This window comes from Bos taurus, chromosome 4, assembly GCF_002263795.3.
Source record: "Bos taurus isolate L1 Dominette 01449 registration number 42190680 breed Hereford chromosome 4, ARS-UCD2.0, whole genome shotgun sequence".
Classification (NCBI taxonomy): Eukaryota; Metazoa; Chordata; class Mammalia; order Artiodactyla; family Bovidae; genus Bos; species Bos taurus.
The window spans coordinates 7,499,782-7,519,029 of record NC_037331.1 but is presented as its reverse complement, the minus strand read 5'-3'; the positions used below and the strand labels follow the sequence as shown (position 1 = coordinate 7,519,029).

Genomic DNA, 19,248 nt, shown 5'->3' with positions numbered 1-19,248 from the left:
AGCCCAGTCCCTGCTTGCTATTTGACTAGTCAGCACTTAAATATGATTTGAATTTATTCCAAATCTTTCCATTCATTTTCCCCAAAAGTAAAAACCTCTCATTCTATTCACACATCCCAAGACTAGGTACCTAACTGGCATTTCTGGTCCCCTGCTCTGGCAGCCAACGGTCCTGCTACTTGATATGGAAATAGAGATTTGGGACCACTCAAGTCACACAGAAGTCTGCACTTTCAGTGGTAACTGCCCACTGGGCAAGGCCAGATTTCACCCCTCCTCAGATTCCATCCAAGACCATGTGGTTGACCCACACCCAAGCACCAGCCGCCCAGCCTGAATGGTGGGTCAGGGGAATGGCAGGTTCCTGGAAGGCCCAGTGCTATTGGCCGTCATGCTCTGGAGGCTGCCCGCTGCCCAAGGATGTGGGCGAGAGCAGATGTGCCCTGGCCCATCCTCTCTGTGTGTGACACACGGTTCCAGTGGTCTGTGGGCTCTGCGGTACCGATGGTTCTGTGAGCCCCAAAGGGAGATGGAAAGTGAACCCTCACTCACCTGCCAGACAGCCTGACCTGCTCTCCTCTATCCCTGTTGCCACAGGGCTGCACCTTGAATCCACTCCTTCTTAAAAAGTTGGAAGGGTCTCTCCTTGGATAGTGAAGCAGGTGTTTATTGGCATGAAGAGCTATTAATAGCAGTGCCTTGGAATTTGAATGCTGGCTTTCAGAGCCTCACTGTTTCTGATCCTAAACTCTGTCTGACTTGACACTTGTCTCCGAATTTTTATTTGAGCTGGAGGTGATTCCGGCAACCCCTGCTCCCCACCAGTCCTGGCTTTCACCCTGAAGTGTCCAGTCCTTCATGGAGGTACTTTACACCGTGGCCCCAAGACTGGAAACTAGTGGGCTGTGATCTGGCTGGGTGTGGTCATCCAAGGCACAGTGCCCAGTTTCATTCCACTTTAGTGATTCCTTCCTTCCACTATTTTTTCCCTGTCTTTTTGTTGTTGTTCGGTCACTCAGTGACTCTTTGTGACCCTATGACTGCAGCATGCCAGGCTTCCCTGTCCTTCACCATCTTCCGGAGCTTGCTCAAACTCATGTCCACTGAGTCGGTGATGCCATCTCCTGTCTTTACTTTTCTTTGATCACTGCCTTCTTGATGAGGAAGATACAAAAAGTCCAAGACAGAGAACCCCTCTGGTAGGGAGGGAATGCCAGGATTGTTGGCAACAAAATGATGCTCTGAATGAAAACAGGAGACCTACTGTCTCCTCGGCTGTGTCCTCTGATGTCTGTGGAGTGAGTGGCCCAGCAGTGGGATGGTTCTTTCACAAGTGTTACACATGCAGTCACTTAGAGAAGCTGGTCTTCACCTCTAATATTCCTGTCTGTTTCCCCCAAGTGTCTTGGATACCTGTCAGGCTTTCCTGCAGTCCCCGAAGCCCCCGGATGCTGTGGTGACCCTGTGGAGAATGGAGACGCTGGCCCAGCGCGTGCTCCTCCTCCTTGCAGGTGAGCTGCTCTTGGGAGAAGGGCTGGTTGGTCCCCGCCTGTTTCCAGAGCTCAACTGGCCACAAGATGGTTGGATGCCCTTGAGCTACTCTTGGGCTCAACTGCAGCCTTCTTGCCAGGTTCCCTAGACCCCGAGGACCTCCTCTCCCCCTGCCCCCAGCACTGTGACCTCCAGCCAAGGTGAACATCCCCCTCCCTGCTCCAAGCTCTGCCTCTGCTCATGGAATGTGCTTCCCTGTCTCTGCGGCCTCAACTTCAGCCACGCCCTCTGGCTGGAGCCAGGGCATCTCTTCCAGGAGGAATGCCTGCGTCCCATTTGCATCCTGTTTGCTTGTGGTGACCTTGAGTTGACCTCTATCTAATGTGGTATTAAGGCTCCTATTTCTTAAGTCTCCCTCCTCTGCCCGAGTCAATGTTCTTTGAAGGCAGCAACTGTGTCTCCGTCTCCTGTGCGTGCCCAGTGCCTGGCGTGGAAGATCACTCTACTGACAGGTGCTGGGTGGCCCATGCAGTGACTCAACTCCTAGAACACTTTCTCTGAAGTCCTGGCACTGAGTGCTTGTCTTTAAGTTTGTTGGACCCTCTCCTGCATTTGTTTGCTACTTCACTGAGAACAGGATCTGTTACTCATTCAGTTCTGTCTCCATGATACTCAGCATAGAGTCTGTGACAGTGAGTCATTGCTACTTACATTGTAAACGAATTCATTCATCTAAGATCCTTCTTACCAAATCCATTACTACAGATTTCAGTGACATTTCCCTGGCATACCATTGTGGAAGGAAAGTACCACGAGCTGCCTCGTGGGGCTCCTGGGTGATTTTTAGATCTTTTTCCAAGACGTGAACCCTGGCCTCAGAGCACATTTGGACCATAGACTGCACAGTGCTGCTGGAGTGTATTCACCCACGCATGCATGTTGCTGCTTTTTCACGCGTAGGCTCCTAAATAAGGCTGCACCCAGACCTCTTTTTTTTTTTTAATTAAAACAATGTGTTTTTGGCCACATTCCTTTGTGGCTCAAATGGTAAATAATCTGCCTGCAATTCAGGAGACCTGGGTTCGATCCCTTGGTAGGGAAGATCCCCTGGAGAAGGGAATGGCAACCTACTCCAGTGTTCTTGCCTGGAGAATTCCATGGACAGAGGAGTCTGGCAGGATACGGTCCATGGGGTCACAAAGATTCAGACATGACCGAACGACTAACACTTTCACACTTTCTGCTGCATGTGGAATCTTAGTTCTCTAACCAGGGTTGGAACCTATGCCCCTGCATTGGGAGCACAGAGTCTCAACCACTGGGTCACCAGGGAAGTCTTTGCACACAGCTGTCTTGGTGTAGTCGGGCCTAAAGTCCTTGACAGCAATGGTGTCAGGGATGTTGGGGAGATGGGTGTGAGCCCAGAGGAGGACACCGGGAAGCTGAGGTGGGCTGATCAGGAGAAGAGAGGAGCCAGGGTCAGTGGAGCAGGCCATGAGCCCTGGGTCCCTCATGGAGCCTGCCAGGCCAGCTCTGCCCCATCCCTGTCATCCCAGGTGGACCTGACACCTGTCTCACGCTGCTGCCTCCTCCTGACTTACTCTCTGATGACTGTAATTACTTAGATGATTATTCTCAGGTGAGGCGTTATGTCCTCTGAGAAGCTCTTCTCAGCACCCCTGCCTGGGTTCGGTGGCCCTGTGTCAGGCCCCTTAGCTGTGCCCTCTGGGCAGTGAGCCCGTGGGCTCCTTGTGACTGCATTTGAATGTGGGGACTGGAGCCGGCAGCCACTGGCAGATGCTTGGTGAGTGAACACGTGAGCACGTGTTAGCAGCCCTCTTGGGCTCAAGTCTCTGTCCCCCGGGACTCCTGCATGAGCGTGGTCTGTGAATTTTGCTCTGACATCCTGGAGGGAACATGTGGCCCTGGCAGGCAGTGTCCAGGCCCAGGTGTCCCTGTGTGGCTGTGTGGCACTGGAGGACACCCTGCAGAGGTTGCTTGGGCTCAGTGCAGGAGTGACCACACCCGCCACCAACAGTGATCTAGGGCCTGGAGGGGGTTGACTAAGGGTGTGCGCAGCAGAGGCTGGGGCTTTGGGAGGAGAGGCTCGTTTGGGGCAGGACCCAGCATATCAAGTGTTAGTGTTAGTTGCTCAGTTGTGTCTGACTCGGCAACCCCATGGATGCAGCCCGCTAGGCTCCTCTGTCCATGTGATTCTCCAGGCAGGAATACTGTGGTGGGTTGCCTTTTCCTCCTCCAGGGGATCTTCCCGACCCAGGCATCAAATCTGGGTCTCCTGCATTGTAGGCAGATTCTTTGCCATCTGAGCCACCAGGGAAGATGTCAACTTTGATCTCACATTAAGTTGAATCATGGTGGCTGGGGCAGGGCAAGGACCAGGGCTTCCAGACCAAATGGGCCGGGGTCCAGTGCCTGCAGACACAGGCTGGCCTGAGCTGGACACAGAGGCTGGAGCTCGTGGCTATTTCCAAGTGAGAGGATGAAATCAGTGAGGCATGGATGCATGGGTGCCTGGCATGTACTAGGCCTGCTCCTGGATTCTGTTAAGAGGGCAGGTTGAGTATGGGTGGCCCTGCCCACCGTGGGGACATCATCCCACAGCTTACGAAGAGCTGTTTGTAGCGAAAAAGGGTAACTTAGGGTCTAGCACAGGCTTAGCTTTGATCCACTCACTCACCTCTCTTTTGTAATACCTTCTTAAACCCAAGAATCGATGAATCTTTTAGTGGCAGAGCAGGAGAGGAGTGAGGCTGGTCTGGGAGGCAAGGTGAATTCATTTTATAAGTGAAATCCCAGTTGTCATGTAGGTTTATTTTTTTCTTTAAAGAAAAATCTCTGTTTCCAGTCAGAGATGTTATGAGTGTTGTTGCTGTATTATGCACCTCGGCTCACCTTTGGGTGGCTGACAGATATTCTCACATGCAGAGCTCGCACTCTAAAATGTGGCTGCTTATCTGACATAGTGAACCCAGCCACACTTTAAAGCATAATTATTTCACTGTTTTATAGTCAGCTAATGTAATGGCTTTTAAATAAATTAAACATTCATCAATACTTGAATTTATATGAATTTTGCCATTCTGTACTGCATTTGCTAAATTAATATAGCACACTTGAGTCACTTCGTTACTGAAGATTTAATTTCTAATTTTTATATTTCATTTCAAGAAAACCCAAGCATGTCATACTTAAGCATGAGTAACATTCACACTTCATCTCCACTTTCCTTATTAGGTTGTCACTCCATTCTGTAGTGACAGGCCCAGAGAAGTTACAAACGCCGGCCAACAGGGTATTGGGGCAGAATGGGCCAAAATGGGCCAGTCGTCCTCCTCTGTCACACAGAGGGAACACACTCAGATCTGTGACAGTGACTGTTGACAATGAAGCAGTGATTGGTGTGTCATAGAGTTAAGTTCAGCAACACCATGAGGAAAGTAACATTTTTGTCCTTTGGATCTAGTACCTGAAATACGTTAGAAAAGTCTGCCTGGGAACAGGGTGTGTAGTTTGACGGCTCTTAAACCAAAAGGGACCTTGTAGTCACCTTTGACTTGGTTTGATCTGGTTTCCCAAATTGGCAAACAAAGGTCCAGAGAGTGTGAGTGACTTGCCCAGGGCCTGGGGTGTGGGGGAGAAGTCAGAGTCCCTCTTCGGTGGAGAGGCACAGAAGGGATGACCAAACAGAGAAGAGGGTCCGGACAGGGAGATGGGCCAGGCATGGGGGTGGCCTGATGTGACCAAATGCTGGAAGAATGCCAGTAGCAGGTGGGAAGAGCCAGGACTGGTCGAGGGGGCAGGTCTGCAGAGGCCAAGTGAGGTGCAGCAGGAATGGGCCTGGAAGGTAGGGGACAGAGGTTAGCATTTCCAAGCCTCCTGGGCAGCTGCAGGACAGTGTCAGCGGTGGGGCAGCTACATCTCCAAAATAGAGGGTCCATTTGTTTTCAAGGCTTCCCTGGTGGCTCCGATGGTAAAGAATCCTCTTGCAATGCAGGAAACTTGGATTCGACCCTAGGATTGGGAAGATTCCCTGGAGAAGGAAATGGCAACCCACTCCAGTATTCTTACCTGGAGAATCCCATGGACAGAGGAGCCTGGTGGGGTCACAAAGCGTCAGACACGACTGAGTGACTAAGCACACACACATTTGTCCTCAAAGATACATGCTGGATGCTTCATATATCTTCAGATCAGATCAGATCAGATCAGTCGCTCAGTCGGGTCCGACTCTTTGCGACCCCATGAATCGCAGCACGCCAGGCCTCCCTGTCCATCACCCACTCCCGGAGTTCACTCAGACTCACGTCCATCAAGTCAGTGATGCCATCCAGCCATCTCATCCTCTGTCGTCCCCTTCTCCTCCTGCCCCCAATCCCTCCCAGCATCAGAGTCTTTTCCAGTGAGTCAACTCTTCTCATGAGGTGGCCAAAGTACTGGAGTTTCAGCTTTAGCATCATTCCTTCCAAAGAAATCCCAGGGCTGATCTCCTTCAGAATGGACTGGTACCTTACCTTATTCATTTTCCATTTTAATAAGAGATTACTTGTATTTTTAACAATAATATGTTGGGTTTCAAAATCAGAGAAATAGCAAGATTAATGAGAAAATATAAACTGGGTGGTCTGCTTCTGGAAAGTGTGAATTTGGGTTTATTCTATGCACTCTACCTTGTCTGCAGTTCAAAACCATTTTAAAAAAAGAATTTTTGAGAGACAATGTAAAAATGTAAGAAGCAGGACTTTTGCTTCTTTTTTTTCCCTATGTGAAAGTGACAGAAGTTTTGTTATTCGTGAGAATACATTTCATCTTCTGTAAGGTGAAGACACAGAAGCACGTGTGAAGCCAGGGGCTGCGCGCTTGTGGATGCGCTAGGTTTGCGCATGCGCAGTGGAGCCCTCTGTGATTCAGCAGGGTGGGTCGCGAGGTTGCGCTGAGCAGGGTTGCGAGCAGCCGGGGAAGCAAGGCACTTGTAGTCCTGAGAAGACAAGAGGTCAGGAGCCTGGGGAAGGAGCCGAGAGTGAGTGAGATGGAGCCGCAGGTTCCTTCACCAGCTGCCTGCTTTAGGAAGAGCACGTGGCCCAGGGTGGAGGCGAGTTGGGGGGAGGGAGTGGCGAGGGACAGGCCTGTCAGGGTGTCACCCTTTCCTGGGCATGACCTGGGGGCTCTGGACAAGGCACAGTGTCCAGAGGTGTTGAGTGTGACTGACAGTCGGGTTTGTGAGGAGCCAGGTGGTACTCCCAGGATGCCGCATCTAAAGGGTGGACGGTGGGGGCCTGCTGTCCATCGTGTGTGTGTGTGTGTGTGTGTGTGTGTGTGTGTGTGTGTGTGTGTGTGAGTGTGCGCGCGCACGCGCGCGTGCACGCGTGTGTGAGAGAGAGAGCTCGACCAAGCGAGAGATGCACCTTCAGACTGAGGCCCTTCTACCTGTCGCTACTCCAGGCCCGTTGGTGAAAACCAAGACTGCCCTGGGCAAAGTGGGTGACGGGGGCACGTTGCCCAAGGGGTGCGAAGAGGGGGCCGTTTGGGGCGGGGGAGAAATATCTTAACTTCTATACTTTCAGTTAGACCAGAATAAAACAGTGTTTATTTAGTTGCATTTGAGACTCAAAAGGAGCAGCATCCCCCTCATTTCTGGTAGTTTTAGAATTCTTTATGAATCTGAGTCATTTTGAACCTTTAAACAGTGCCTTTGTGAGAGCCGAGGAGAACTGCATACTGATGGCTTCTCTGTGTGTTTCCTCTGCAGAAAACCACTCTCTGACGAAGGACGTGTTGTGTGCCGCTCTGCACTGTGAGCAGAGCGTGGCGAGGCTTCTGCTGTTAGCTGCCCTGCGAGCGGTCGTTCTGGGGCACGACCACTACCAGGTTTGGCATCTTTGATGACTCAGAGACCTCCCTATTCCTTATGATTGGCCCGTGCAGGACAGTTTCCTGTTCCAGGCTTGCTGGCGTGGTCCTAAAGACAAGGGACCATGGTGCAGAGCTGTGTGGGGAGTCAGGGCTGCAGACTGGGTGTCCACACCTCCTCCCCCAGGTCTTCCGGCTGCTGCTTGAGTGGCTGGCACAGGCTTGGGAGAGCTGGTTGTTAAGTGTTTAAGAGTTTTGCAAGTTGGTTCTTAAACATAGACATCATTAAGAATCCAATTATATAAAGTAAAATAAAGTTGAAAACAAAGACACTAAACATTAAGATTCCTCACTTCCTAATTAGTTTAGCATGTTTTGCTCTTGTCTGAGAAGGTTGGCGTTCTTTTATCTGCACAGTGGGCCTGCTACTGCTGGTCTCTTCCCCATCCTGTGTTCAGTGACATCATGTTGCCTGTTTGAGTAGGTCATGCTGAGAGTCTGGCAGGCAGAAGGAACATGGAGGCAGAGGAGAAAAGCCATGTGTGCGTGAGTTTGCCACCAAGTAGGAAGCGAATAGTCTGGTCTGATGGACTGCCCAGCCCCACCCTCCCCAGGCCTCAGATGGACAAGACTCCGGCCAAGGCCTCATGCTCTGAACACCACTGGTCCCAGGCTTCTCGTCTTCCTTGCTCCACAATTCAGAGGTTCCGTGTGGTGGCCCCTTTAGGGGACTTGCGTTTTGGTGCTCAGATCACATGCAGAGTTCGTTTGTGCCCAGGAAATCCCAAGGCAGGGACTCAGAGGCCAGGACTCTCTACTTTGACACCTCAGAATTCTTCACATTTGACTTGCTTGGAACGCACATTTGTTAGTTCTCTGATCATCTGAACAATTCATGACTTTCCTTTGTGAGAGTGATCAGTGGCAGTTTTGAGAAAGATATTTAGAAGCGTTATTAAAATGTAATGTGTTCTCTCAGCCTTAGCACCATCTTTGGAGAAACCTCTGTGCCATGAGAGTGAAGTGGAAGGAGAAGCCATTGTGCAAAAGAAAACAGATGAGGCGGAGGTCCAAGCAAACGTGTACACCCATGGCAGCCACAGAGGCAGGAACAAGGGAAGCCCGAGGCCAGGGACGCTGGGACAAACTGCTGGACTGCATGCCTACTATCCAGAACTTGTCTCAGTGGATCTGGAACTTTGAATGGTCTCCATGGCCATTCTGATCTCCTCAACCACCTTTGAGAGACTCAGCTTGCTTGTATCAAAGCAGTCCCTTTTGGTCCTTTGCCCTGGACCTGTGACATTATGGGCTAGTTCTCTTCTCAGTTGTGGCTGAACGTAACGTGTACAATACATCATCTCTTTTTCTGTCTTAGCTGAAGGAAAAAAAAATAGTATGTGTTGATTTACATGAGATAGGGGCTTCCCTGGTGGCTCAGTGGTAAAGAATCCGCTGGCCAATGCAGGGAACTAGGGTTCAATCCCTGGGTCAGGAAGAGTTCCTGGAGAAGGAAATGGCAGCCCACTCCAGAACTGGGTGATGAAATAAATCAATTCTGATGATGTGAAATAAATGATATACAGCAGAACTATATTTAAAATGGGTAACCAACAAGGACCTACTGTATAGCACAGGGAATTCTGCCCAGTGATGTGTGGCAGCCTGGATGGGAGGGGAGTTTGGGGAGAATGGATCCATGTATATGGATGAGTCCTTTGCTGGTTATCGGAAACAACCACAGCATTGTTAATTGGCTATACCCCAATACAAAATTAGAAGTGTTAAGTTTGGAGGAAAAATGATATATAGCAGAACTGCTGAGTCCAGGGAAGTGTGTATAGGTTTATATGTGTCTGTACATATAAATACATGTGATCTCCTGCTTTTGGGGTCATTTTATATTTTAAGTGAAGTTATATTTGCCAGTTAGTTTTATGAATTATAGGTATTTTACATTCTTATCAATTTATAGGTATTGTATACTTTATAAAATGATCAGTCTTTTATACAGCTGTTTATGCTTGTAAAAGATGCTGATAACGTGTCCATGGAGTCTTAAGAGTCAGGGCCCAGACCAGGGATTCTTCCGTGGGGCTTCTCCAAGCACCCACTTCTCCTGCCAAAGAGTGGCCTGGCACCTTCCTTGAACAGTGTCTGTTTTCAGGCTCTCAGCTGGGCAGTGCTGGTCCTTGCCATGCCCTTGTGTCCGCTGGGTAAATGGCAGGGCCAGGCAGAGCAAGGCTCTCCTGGTTCCCAGCCAAGGGCTCCTTCCAAGGCCTTGCAGTGTGCACCCAGGCAGTTGGGCAGGATCAGACATTCTCCGTCTCCTCTGCCCTGTTTCCTTAGAGTGAGGACGGTGGGCTGGCAGCTGTGTAGACAGTAGACTGATGGTCCATGTGATGCTTGGCAAGGATGCCAGCGTGTCTGGTTGAGCTCATGCCAACAGTCTCCAACTGTATCACTGCTGTGTTTTCTAGGAATTGGAAAAGATATGGACCTCTCCCCATCAACTAAGCTGTGAAGGCCTTCACAGGAATCTCTCCAGAGCCTTGGAAAGCTTCAGAAGCAGTTTGGAAGATGCCAGTGAGCAGGACTGTGAATGCCAGTCTGGGTCGGCCTCCAAGCCACACACGTATGCCCTGGTGGGGCCCAAGCTGCCTCAGTCTCTCTCTTCATAAGGACGATGTCGTGCATTAGTAAATTATGAATCTCAGGCAATAATGTATAACATACACCGTTAATGGCTCAGAGGGTAAAGCATCTGCCTGCAATGTGGGAAACCGGGGTTTGATCCCTGGGTCAGGAGGAGCCCCTGGAGAAGGAAATGGCAACCCACTCCGGTACTCTTGCCTGGAAAATCCCATGGACGGAGAAGCTTGGTAGGCATCATGGGATCACAAAGAGTCAGACACGACTGAGCAGCTTCACTTTCACACACCGTTAATGTACACATTAATGCATGTATTTTCTCACCCACACCAAAGTTTCCCATGACTTTTAACTTTTGAAATTGTAAGTGGTAGGAGCAGCATTAGTGCTGAGGCTGGCTTTATTGGGGAACAAGAAATTGAATCAAAATGTCAAGATTCAACGTTACAATATGGTAGTAAAGATGTTCTGTAGAGTCAGGCAGTGATTTTCCAAAGCACCTTCATACTGGGTTAATTTTGCTCTGTGTTCTCAAAGTGTTAACCCTCAGAAAAGGAAGTTGGGGACTTGTTTCTGAAAGTGACTTATTCCCAGAAGAAATGGTGTTCCTCTGACTTTTTGGTATCCTCATTTCTCGTACATTCCATGGTCTACCCTAACTGTTCTTTCTGCATTTATGAGAAGCCATTTGTTATGCATCCTTACTCTCCTGCCTCCTCCTGCTTGGCAGGGGGTGTCGTGATATTAATGGGTGTCCACACACAGACACATCGTGTGTCCAATTATCTGAGAAATTTTAGGGAAAGGCAATCTTGTTATCTAGCTCATTTCCTGGGAACTGAGGCAGTGTATTCAACAAACATTGTTCCTGGGGCTTTATCTTGCCTAAATTAGCTTTAATTTTCTGCCATTTTAGGTTGGCCCAAAGCCTGGAGAAGACTTTATTGTTGTCTGGGAATCCCATAATGACTTTTCTTAGCAATTTCACAGTAGCTGAGGGTGAGTATGTAGCTCCTCCAAGTGTGCTTGATTAAAAATTAAATTTAGTTTCTCACACAAATATATCATTAAAATAAAACATGTAAAGGGTGAGTTATGCTATCTATATGTGGTAAATAGCAATTTAGAGCCTGGATGCTCTGATGTATTTGGGGCTGAGAAGAAAGTCCTAGAATCCTGGGTACCAAAATGAAGAAAGGATGAGAGACGCTTCTGTGGTCCAGGAGTCTCCCTGGCCCTGTCTCCCTGTCTCCCAGTCTTATAGATCCCGAAGCCCCCTTGCATCACCGTGTCAGGTCTGAAGAATTCTGGCAAATCTCTTGTTCGGAAAAGTGAGATGAATAGATATGTGGGGAGAAGTGAGTTTCCTTGGTCACTGTTCCCTTGGTGGGGACACTTCTTTCTAGAGTAAAATTTAAAATGCATGGGTCTTAGAGGAAGCAACTGAGCAGAATTGCCACATCATCTGGGGTTTTGTTTTACTTCTGATACAAATGATCGCAGCACTCCCATGGAAGAGTAAGGTTTGACTTTATTTGGTGCTTGTTATGGGCTGGATGGAGTGGAAGAACAGTCCTTGACAGGTTTTCATGTCAGATCTTATCTTCACTACTTCAGTCAGGAGTAGCCCGAATATTTATTATTATAAGATTTCCTTCCTTCTGATTGTCTTTCAGATGTAAAAGTAAAAGATTTGATGCAGAATATCAGCAAGTTAACTGAAGAGCTCCGATCTTCTCTGCACATCTCAGATGGAACCATCAACAGTATTTTAGAAGCAAACATCTCCCACTCAAAGGTGGGGTTGCCACTTCTGTTCATGGCTGGGGCTGCTGACCTCCTGTGGTCCTACCCCTACCCCATGGCTGGGGATCCCCTGTGAACTCTGTGTGTGTATTTGTTAATTGCTCAGGTGTGTCTGAGTCTTTGCAACCCCCTGGACCGTAGCCCATCAGCCTCCTCTGTTCATGAAATTTAGCAAAGAATACTGGAGTAGGTAGCTGTTTCCTTCTCCAGGGGATCTTCCTGACCCAGGGATCCAACCTGAGTCTCCCGCATTGCAGGCAAATTCTTTACCGTCTAAGCCAGCAGAGAAGCCCCTGAACCATGTAAATGGAGCCAGAAAGGAGATCACAGAACACGCTGGCAACCCAGGGGCATCATGATCTGCTGCCAAGACCTTGGAGTCTTCAGTTTCATAATAGTGTCTTTACCAGAGTTCAGTTCAGTTCAGTCACTCAGTTGTGTCCTACTCTTTGCAATGGCAGCATGCCAGACTTCCCTGTCCCATCACCAACTCCTATATCTTGCTCAAACTCATGTCCATCAAGTTAGTGATGCCATCCAACTCTCATCCTCTGTCGTCCCCTTCTCCTGCCTTCAGTCTTTCCCAGCATCAGGGTCTTTTCTGATGAGTCTATTCTTCACATAAGGTATTGGCCAAAGGATTGGAGTTTCAGCTTCAACATCAGTCCTTCCAATGAATATTCAGGACTGATCTCCTTTAGAATGGACTGGTTGGATCTCCTTGCAGTCCAAGGGACTCTCAAGAGTCTTCTCCAACACCACAGTTCAAAAGCATCAATTCTTTGGCACTCAGATTTCTTTAGGGTCCAACTGTCACATCTATACATGACCACTGGAAAAGCCATAGCTTTGACTAGATGGACCTTTGTTCGCAAAGTAACATCTCTGCTTTTTAATATGCTATCTACGGTGGTCATAGCTTTTCTTCCAAGGAGCAAGCGTCTTTTAATTTCATGGCTGCAGTCACCATCTGCACTGATTTTGGAGCCCCCCAAAATAAAGTCTGTCACTGTTTCCATTGTTTCCCCATTTGTTTGCCATGAAATGATGGGACCAGATGCCATGATCTTGGTTTTCTAAGTGTTGAGTTTCAAGTCAACTTCTTCACTCTCCTTTTTCACTTTAATCAAGAGGCTTTTTAGTTCTTCGGTTTCTGCCCTAAAGGTGGTGTCATCTGCATATCTGAGGTTATTGATATTTCTGCTGGCAGTCTGGATTCCAGGTTGTGCTTCATCCAGCCCAGCGTTTCTCATGATGTACTCTGCATATAAGTTAAATAAGCAGGGTGACAATATATAGCCTTGATGTACTCCTTTCCCAATTTGGAACCAGTTTGTTGTTCCACATCTGGTTCTAACTGACGCTTCTTGTCCTGCATATAGATTCCTCAGGAGGCAGGTCAGGTTGTCTGGTATTCCCATCTCTTTAAAAATTTTCCACAGTTTGTTGTGATTCACATAGTCAAAGGCTTTGGCATAGTCAATAAAGCAGAAGTAGATATTTTTCTGGAACTCTCTTGCTTTTTTGATGACCCAACGGATGTTGGCAATTTGATCCCTGGTTCCTCTGCCTTTTATAAATCCAGCTTGAACATCTGGAAGTTCACGGTTCACATACTGTTGAAGCCTGGCTTGGAGAATTTTGAGCATTACTTTGCTTGCGTATGAGATGAGTGCAATTGTGCAGTAGTTTGAGCATTCTTTGGCATTGCCTTTCTTTGGGATTGGAATAAAGACTGACATTTACCAGTCTTGCGTCCACTGCTGAGTTTTCCAAATGTGCTGGCATATTGAGTGCAGCACTTTCACAGCATCATCTTTTAGGATTTGAAATAGGTCAACTGAATTCCATCACCTCCACTCACTTTGTTTGTAGTAATGCTTCCTAAGGCCCACTTGACTTCGCATTCCAGGATGTCTGGGTTTAGGTGAGTGATCACGCTATTGTGATTATCTGGGTCATGAACATCTTTTTTGTACAGTTCTTCTGTGTATTCTTGCCACCTCTTCTTAATATCTTCTGCTTCTGTTAGGTCCATACCATTTCTATCCTTTATTGTGCCCATCTTTGCATGAAACGTTCCCTTGGTATCTCTAATTTTCTTGACAACATCGCTAGTCTTCCCCATTCTATTGTTTTCCTCTATTTCTTTGTATTGATCACTGAGGAAGACTTTCTTATTTCGCCTTGTTATTCTTTGGAACTCTGCGTTCAGATGGGTATATCTTTCCTTTTCTCCTTTGCCTTTAGCTTCTCTTCTTTTCTCAGCTATTTGTAAGGCCTCCTCAGATAACCATTTTGCCTTTTTGCATTTCTTTTTCTTGGGGATGATCTTGATCACTGTCTCCTGTACAATGTCACGAACCTTCATCCATATTTCTTCAGGCACACTGTCTATCAGATATAATCCCTTGAATCTATTTCTCACTTCCACTGTGTAATCGTAAGGGATTTGATTTAGGTCATACCTGAATGGTCTAGTGGTTTTCCCTACTTTCTTCAATTTTAGTCTCAATTTGGTAATAAGGAGTTCATGGTCTGAGCCACAGTCAGCTCCCGGTCTTGTTTTTGCTGACTGTATAGAGCTTCTCCACCTTTGGCTGTAGAGAATATAATCAGTCTGACTTCGGTGTTGACCATCTGGTGATGTCCATGTTAGACTTGTGTCTTGTGTTTTTCGAAGGGAGTGTTTCTATGACCGGTGCATTCTCTTGGCAAAACTCTGTTAGCCTTTGCCCAGCTTCATTTTGTACTCCAAGGCCAAATTTGACTGTTACTCCAGGTATCTCTTGACTTCCTACAAATTTTGCATTCTCGTCCCCTATGATGAAAAGGACATCCTTTTTGGGTGTTAGTTTTAGAAGGTCCTGTAGGTCTTCATTGAACTGTTCCACTTCAGCTTCTTCAGCATTACTGGTTGGGGCATAGGCTTGGATTACCGTGATATTGAATGGTTTGCCTTGGAAACGAACAGAGATCATTCTGTCATTTTTGAGATTGCATCCAAGTACTGCATTTCGGACTCTTTTGTTGACTGTGATGGCTACTCCATTTCTTCTAAGGGATTCTTGCCCACAGTAGTAGATATAATGGTCATCTGAGTTAAATTCACCATTTCCAGTCCATTTTAGTTCACTGATGTTCCTAAAATGTCGATATTCACTCTTGCCATCTCCTGTTTGACCAGTTCCAATTTACCTTGATTCATGGACCTAATGAATGGTTGTTGCTGACCCATGAAAAGACGTAGGGATTCTTGGCCTCCGGAAGAGAAGAACTCAATCTGGGGCCAGAGTCGAGGCTTGATTGCTCTGAGCTTTTGGGCAATAGAGTTTTATTAAAGTGTAAAAGGGATAGAGAAAGCTTCTGACATAGACATCAGAAGTGGTCACAAAGAGTACCCCTTTGCTAGTGTTAGCAATGGAGTTATATACCTTATACCTTTTAATTAGTTATTATAGTGAATAAAAAAAATGTCTCAAGTTTGTGAAAATTTTATGAGACCTACTCTCACAATTTACAGTTTAGGATAACAAGATTAGAATTTAACAATAGAAAGATCCTCCAGACCTACTGCCATAATATACATTCTAAGATATCAGGATTAGTCAGAAGGTTTTCAGGAAGGAGAAACTGTCCTCCAGCCAGATACATTGTTGTTATGTAATCCCTAGTACAGAATTTAAACTGAGTTTTGTAATTGACTGAGACTACGGAATGCAGAGGAAAAAAGTTTTTCCTTTCTCCTCCTTGAGAGTTCCAGACCCCCAATCTCCACTTTGAGAGCCCCAGACCCCTTTCTCCTCCTTGGGGACCCTGAACTTCTTATCAATCTGCCTGGGAATTGACTCTCTCACTAACATTCCAGGTTCCTATGCACTGTTGTTCTCTACAATTGTTGTCTGGACTTGACCAGAGTTAGAAAGGGTAAAATTGGTGGTGATGTTCATTCCTGATTCCCAAACTGATTTCCTTTCAGTAGGGAATGGTCTGCAAGCTGACAGCATGTTGGAGCAGTGTGACAGCAGCGGGCAGGCCACCGCCTGGTGGGTGAGGAGCACTGAGGACCCAGGAGTAAGGAGATGGGGACATAGGCTGGGTTTGCCCATGCAGGGCAGAGCAGGTGAACTTCATCTGGATCCTCCGCAAGTGCTTTGCTGAGATCACCTTTTGGCTCTCGCATGGGGGTTTACTTCCCTGTTGGTAAAGAATTTGACTGCAGTGTGGGAGACCCAGGTTTGATCCGTGGGTCAGGAAGAACCCCTGCAGAAGGAAATGGACAACCCACTCCAGTATTCTTGCCTGGAGAATTTCATGGGCAGAGGAGCCTGGCGGGCTATAGTCTGTAGCAACTGAAGCGACTTAACACCGCAGAGGTTGCTGCCTGATTAGCAAGCGGCCGCCAGGTGTCGCTGACGCTCTGCCGCGGGAGGGCTGGGCCCTGCAAGGGCTTGAGGTCTGAGGCGCCTTTGCGGTTGAGGTGGCTGTGCGGTGCTTTCTTGTGTGTGTCCTTCTGACCATGTGGGTCACTGCGGATGGTCACCTGAGTGGCTGGATGGTGAGGCTGTCGGCAGGGGCGTTTAAAAAGCTTGCATTCTTGGGATTCAAATTAGTAATGTAAGTTAGTAATATTTGCTGTGCTACCTAAGTAGATACACGAACTCTTGTGTGCCTATAAATCTGAGATAATAAATTCATGTTTGGTTAAGTGACACTTGAGCCCTAGATTCTTCTAGATTGTTAGGTTGATGGCAGCATCTCTTAATACATATTATCAGTAGTAACTTCGGCATTTCTCTCTTTGAACTTCTCTGCCTTTCCCTGGTTGGGAAGATCCCCTGGAGAAGGAAATGGCAACCCACTCCAGTATTCTTGCCTGGAGAATTCCGTGGATTGAGGAACCTGGTAGGCTACAGTCCACGGGGTCTCAAAGAGTCTGAGCGGCTTCGCTTAGCTTCGCTTCGCCTTACCCTCAGCCAGTGTTGAGTTTGTCACCTACCTCAGAGGTCTCAGAGCTTCCAGAACGTGGAGTCCGCAGTTCCCCAAAGGCAGCAGGTGTCTGATGGGCTGGCTTGCAAGATAAATAGATGTGTTTGTGCAGCAGAGTTCCAGAAGCATGTGTGAGGTGGCGTTTCAGTGTGAGCCATGCAGTGAGGGAGCCCCTGGGCGTAAGGAGCTGCCCCGAGGATGGGGCTGAGGGCTCAGACGGAAATGGGGAGAAACCCCCACTGTGAGAAGTCACGGGAGAGCCACAGGTTGGCTGACTCGGGTCAGGGCTCCCAAGGAGGCAGAAAGGGACGGAGCCAGCCGACCGGTGGGGACACGGGCATCCAGGAAGCCCCTCTCTCCCCACGCTCTGTCTGTGAACGCCTGTATCTCCAGGTTAAACCCGAAACATAGACTCCTGGGTCCTGGAGTCCACGTCCCGGGACTGAATCCCCTCCCCGCGCCCGAGGCCAACCAAGCTTCCTATGCTGGGATGCGGTGTTCTTGGCTCAGGTCAGCAGTGACTTCCTCCCTGTGTGTTCCAGGCCACATTTTTATTCTTTTAAATGTCACAGCGAGGTCTAAGAGTTCAGGACCAAATAGACAGAGAGAGCAACCAGAGGCGCTTCTTCTCCCTGGATGCTCTCAGCTGGGGAAGACTGGGTTCTAGCATCCTCAGCAGCTTTGTCCCTTCCCTCCCCCCAGCACCCAGGTACTTACGGAGGGAGGAAGGGAAGGGCTGCCCCGGCTCCGATCTCTCCTGGGAGGCTTCTAAAGGGAAGAGGTACTCTGAAACCTTGTCTTATTTATGTCCCTCGGGCAGAAATGCATGCATTTGGTAGGCCTGGCACAGTTTCTCTCTCTCACTCGAGGAGGCCGTCACTGAGCATCAGGAGCGACTGGTGCTCTGTTAGCTGAGAGATGCCTGGTCCGGATTCAGCCAGCTCCACACGTCCCATTTGTTACAGCACATGAGGCTTGTCTTCTGGAAAGCTGCAATGGATAGTTCTTGGTGTAACTCGTTTCAGAGTGGACCCCGGTAAACAACTGGCTCATTCTGGCTTTTCTCTTCCCTGAGAGAGAAAGAAATAATTACTTTGTGAGTGGAGTTAAGAGTTTCTGGCCCACGCAGAGGACTGTGGCCAGGTGTGCCCTTTAAGGGACTTCCCTGGTAGTCCAGTGGCTGAGACTCCGAGCTCCCAATGTAGGAGGCCTGAGTTTCATCCCTGGTCAGGGAACTAGATCCCAGGTGCTACAAGTGAAGATCCCGCATGCCACAGTGAAGATCTAAGATCTTGAGTGCCACAACTAAGACCCTGTGCATTCAAATGCATCAGTAATAAATATATTAAAGAAAAAAGGCACCGCCAACCATGCAGCATTTTACCTGAGGGAGCTGGTGCTAGCCTTGCCTGCAGGTAACCCCACCCCTGTGGCTTCAGATTGGAGCTTACATAAGGCCCTTTTAACTTGGGGAGCTTCAGACCCCCACTGTCAGTAAAGAAACAAAAATGTTGAATGGCCCCTCTAATGGGGCCTCTATTTCATTACTCACACTTAGGTAAATATTTTTAAGCCTAAGTCTTAAGATTGATTGCATTAATTTCTGCAGAAAGTATTTCTTACCGATTCTGGCCAATTATTCTAACCATCAAGGTGTTTTCAGTCCTGATCCACTTTGCAGAGTGTCATTTGTCTCTCATCTTGGCTAGTCACAAAGGAGAAAATCACACCATCTGTATCTCATTCGTGTTATCAATGTAGAAAGAGGCTTGTGACCTGAGCAGTTGCCAACTCGCACCTGTTTAACAGTTTGGGCTCTTAGACCAGCTGTAGCACAACTGGTAACTTGTGTGTGTGCTAAGCCACTTCAGTCATGACCTACTCTTTGCAACCCCGTGGATTGTAGCCCACCAGGCTCCTTTGTCCATGGAATTCTCCAGGCAAGAATACTGGAGTGGGTTGCCATGCGCTCCTCCAGGGGATCTTCCTGACCCAGAGATAAAACCTGCATCTCCTATGTCTCCTGCATTGGGCGGGAGAGTTCTTTACCATTAGTGCCCTGGTAACATACTAATCTAATAACTCTGCCTTTGAAAGAAAATGACTTTGAATTGATCTGGCATGATTTTAGCAATTGCCATATTCTTAAAGGGCTCGTGGCTAACCCAGGGTCAGAATTCACACCAGGGCTGACATTATCTGACAGTCATTTCTAAAGTTTAAGAGATAAAGCTAAGGTGGTTTTACCTTTCTTCTTGACTTCTAAAACACTCTTGGTGATAGACTGTTATACTGTCTGAAGCCCTGGGAGGAGGGGGCCCTGGGGATGGGCCGGGGTTGGGGTCTTGGGGGGGAGTGGAGTTTCCCACCAGGCCTGCAGCTGGTGGGTGACTGTCTTGGGGGCAGGCCCTCCCCCTTACTGCCACTTCAGGACAGGATGGG

General features: G+C 48.1%; 1 protein-coding gene across 1 annotated transcript in view; it reads left to right on the top strand.

The window, feature by feature from the left end:
* Positions 1 to 19,248, top strand: part of ABCA13 (ATP binding cassette subfamily A member 13) — a 374,331-nt gene that overhangs the window by 59,268 nt on the left and 295,815 nt on the right. The window contains exons 19-23 of the mRNA XM_059886027.1: positions 1,402 to 1,511; positions 7,259 to 7,377; positions 9,840 to 9,967; positions 10,895 to 11,010; positions 11,688 to 11,809. Coding sequence (XP_059742010.1) covers positions 1,402 to 1,511; positions 7,259 to 7,377; positions 9,840 to 9,967; positions 10,895 to 11,010; positions 11,688 to 11,809 — 595 coding nt within the window. The remainder of the gene's footprint in view (positions 1 to 1,401; positions 1,512 to 7,258; positions 7,378 to 9,839; positions 9,968 to 10,894; positions 11,011 to 11,687; positions 11,810 to 19,248) is intronic.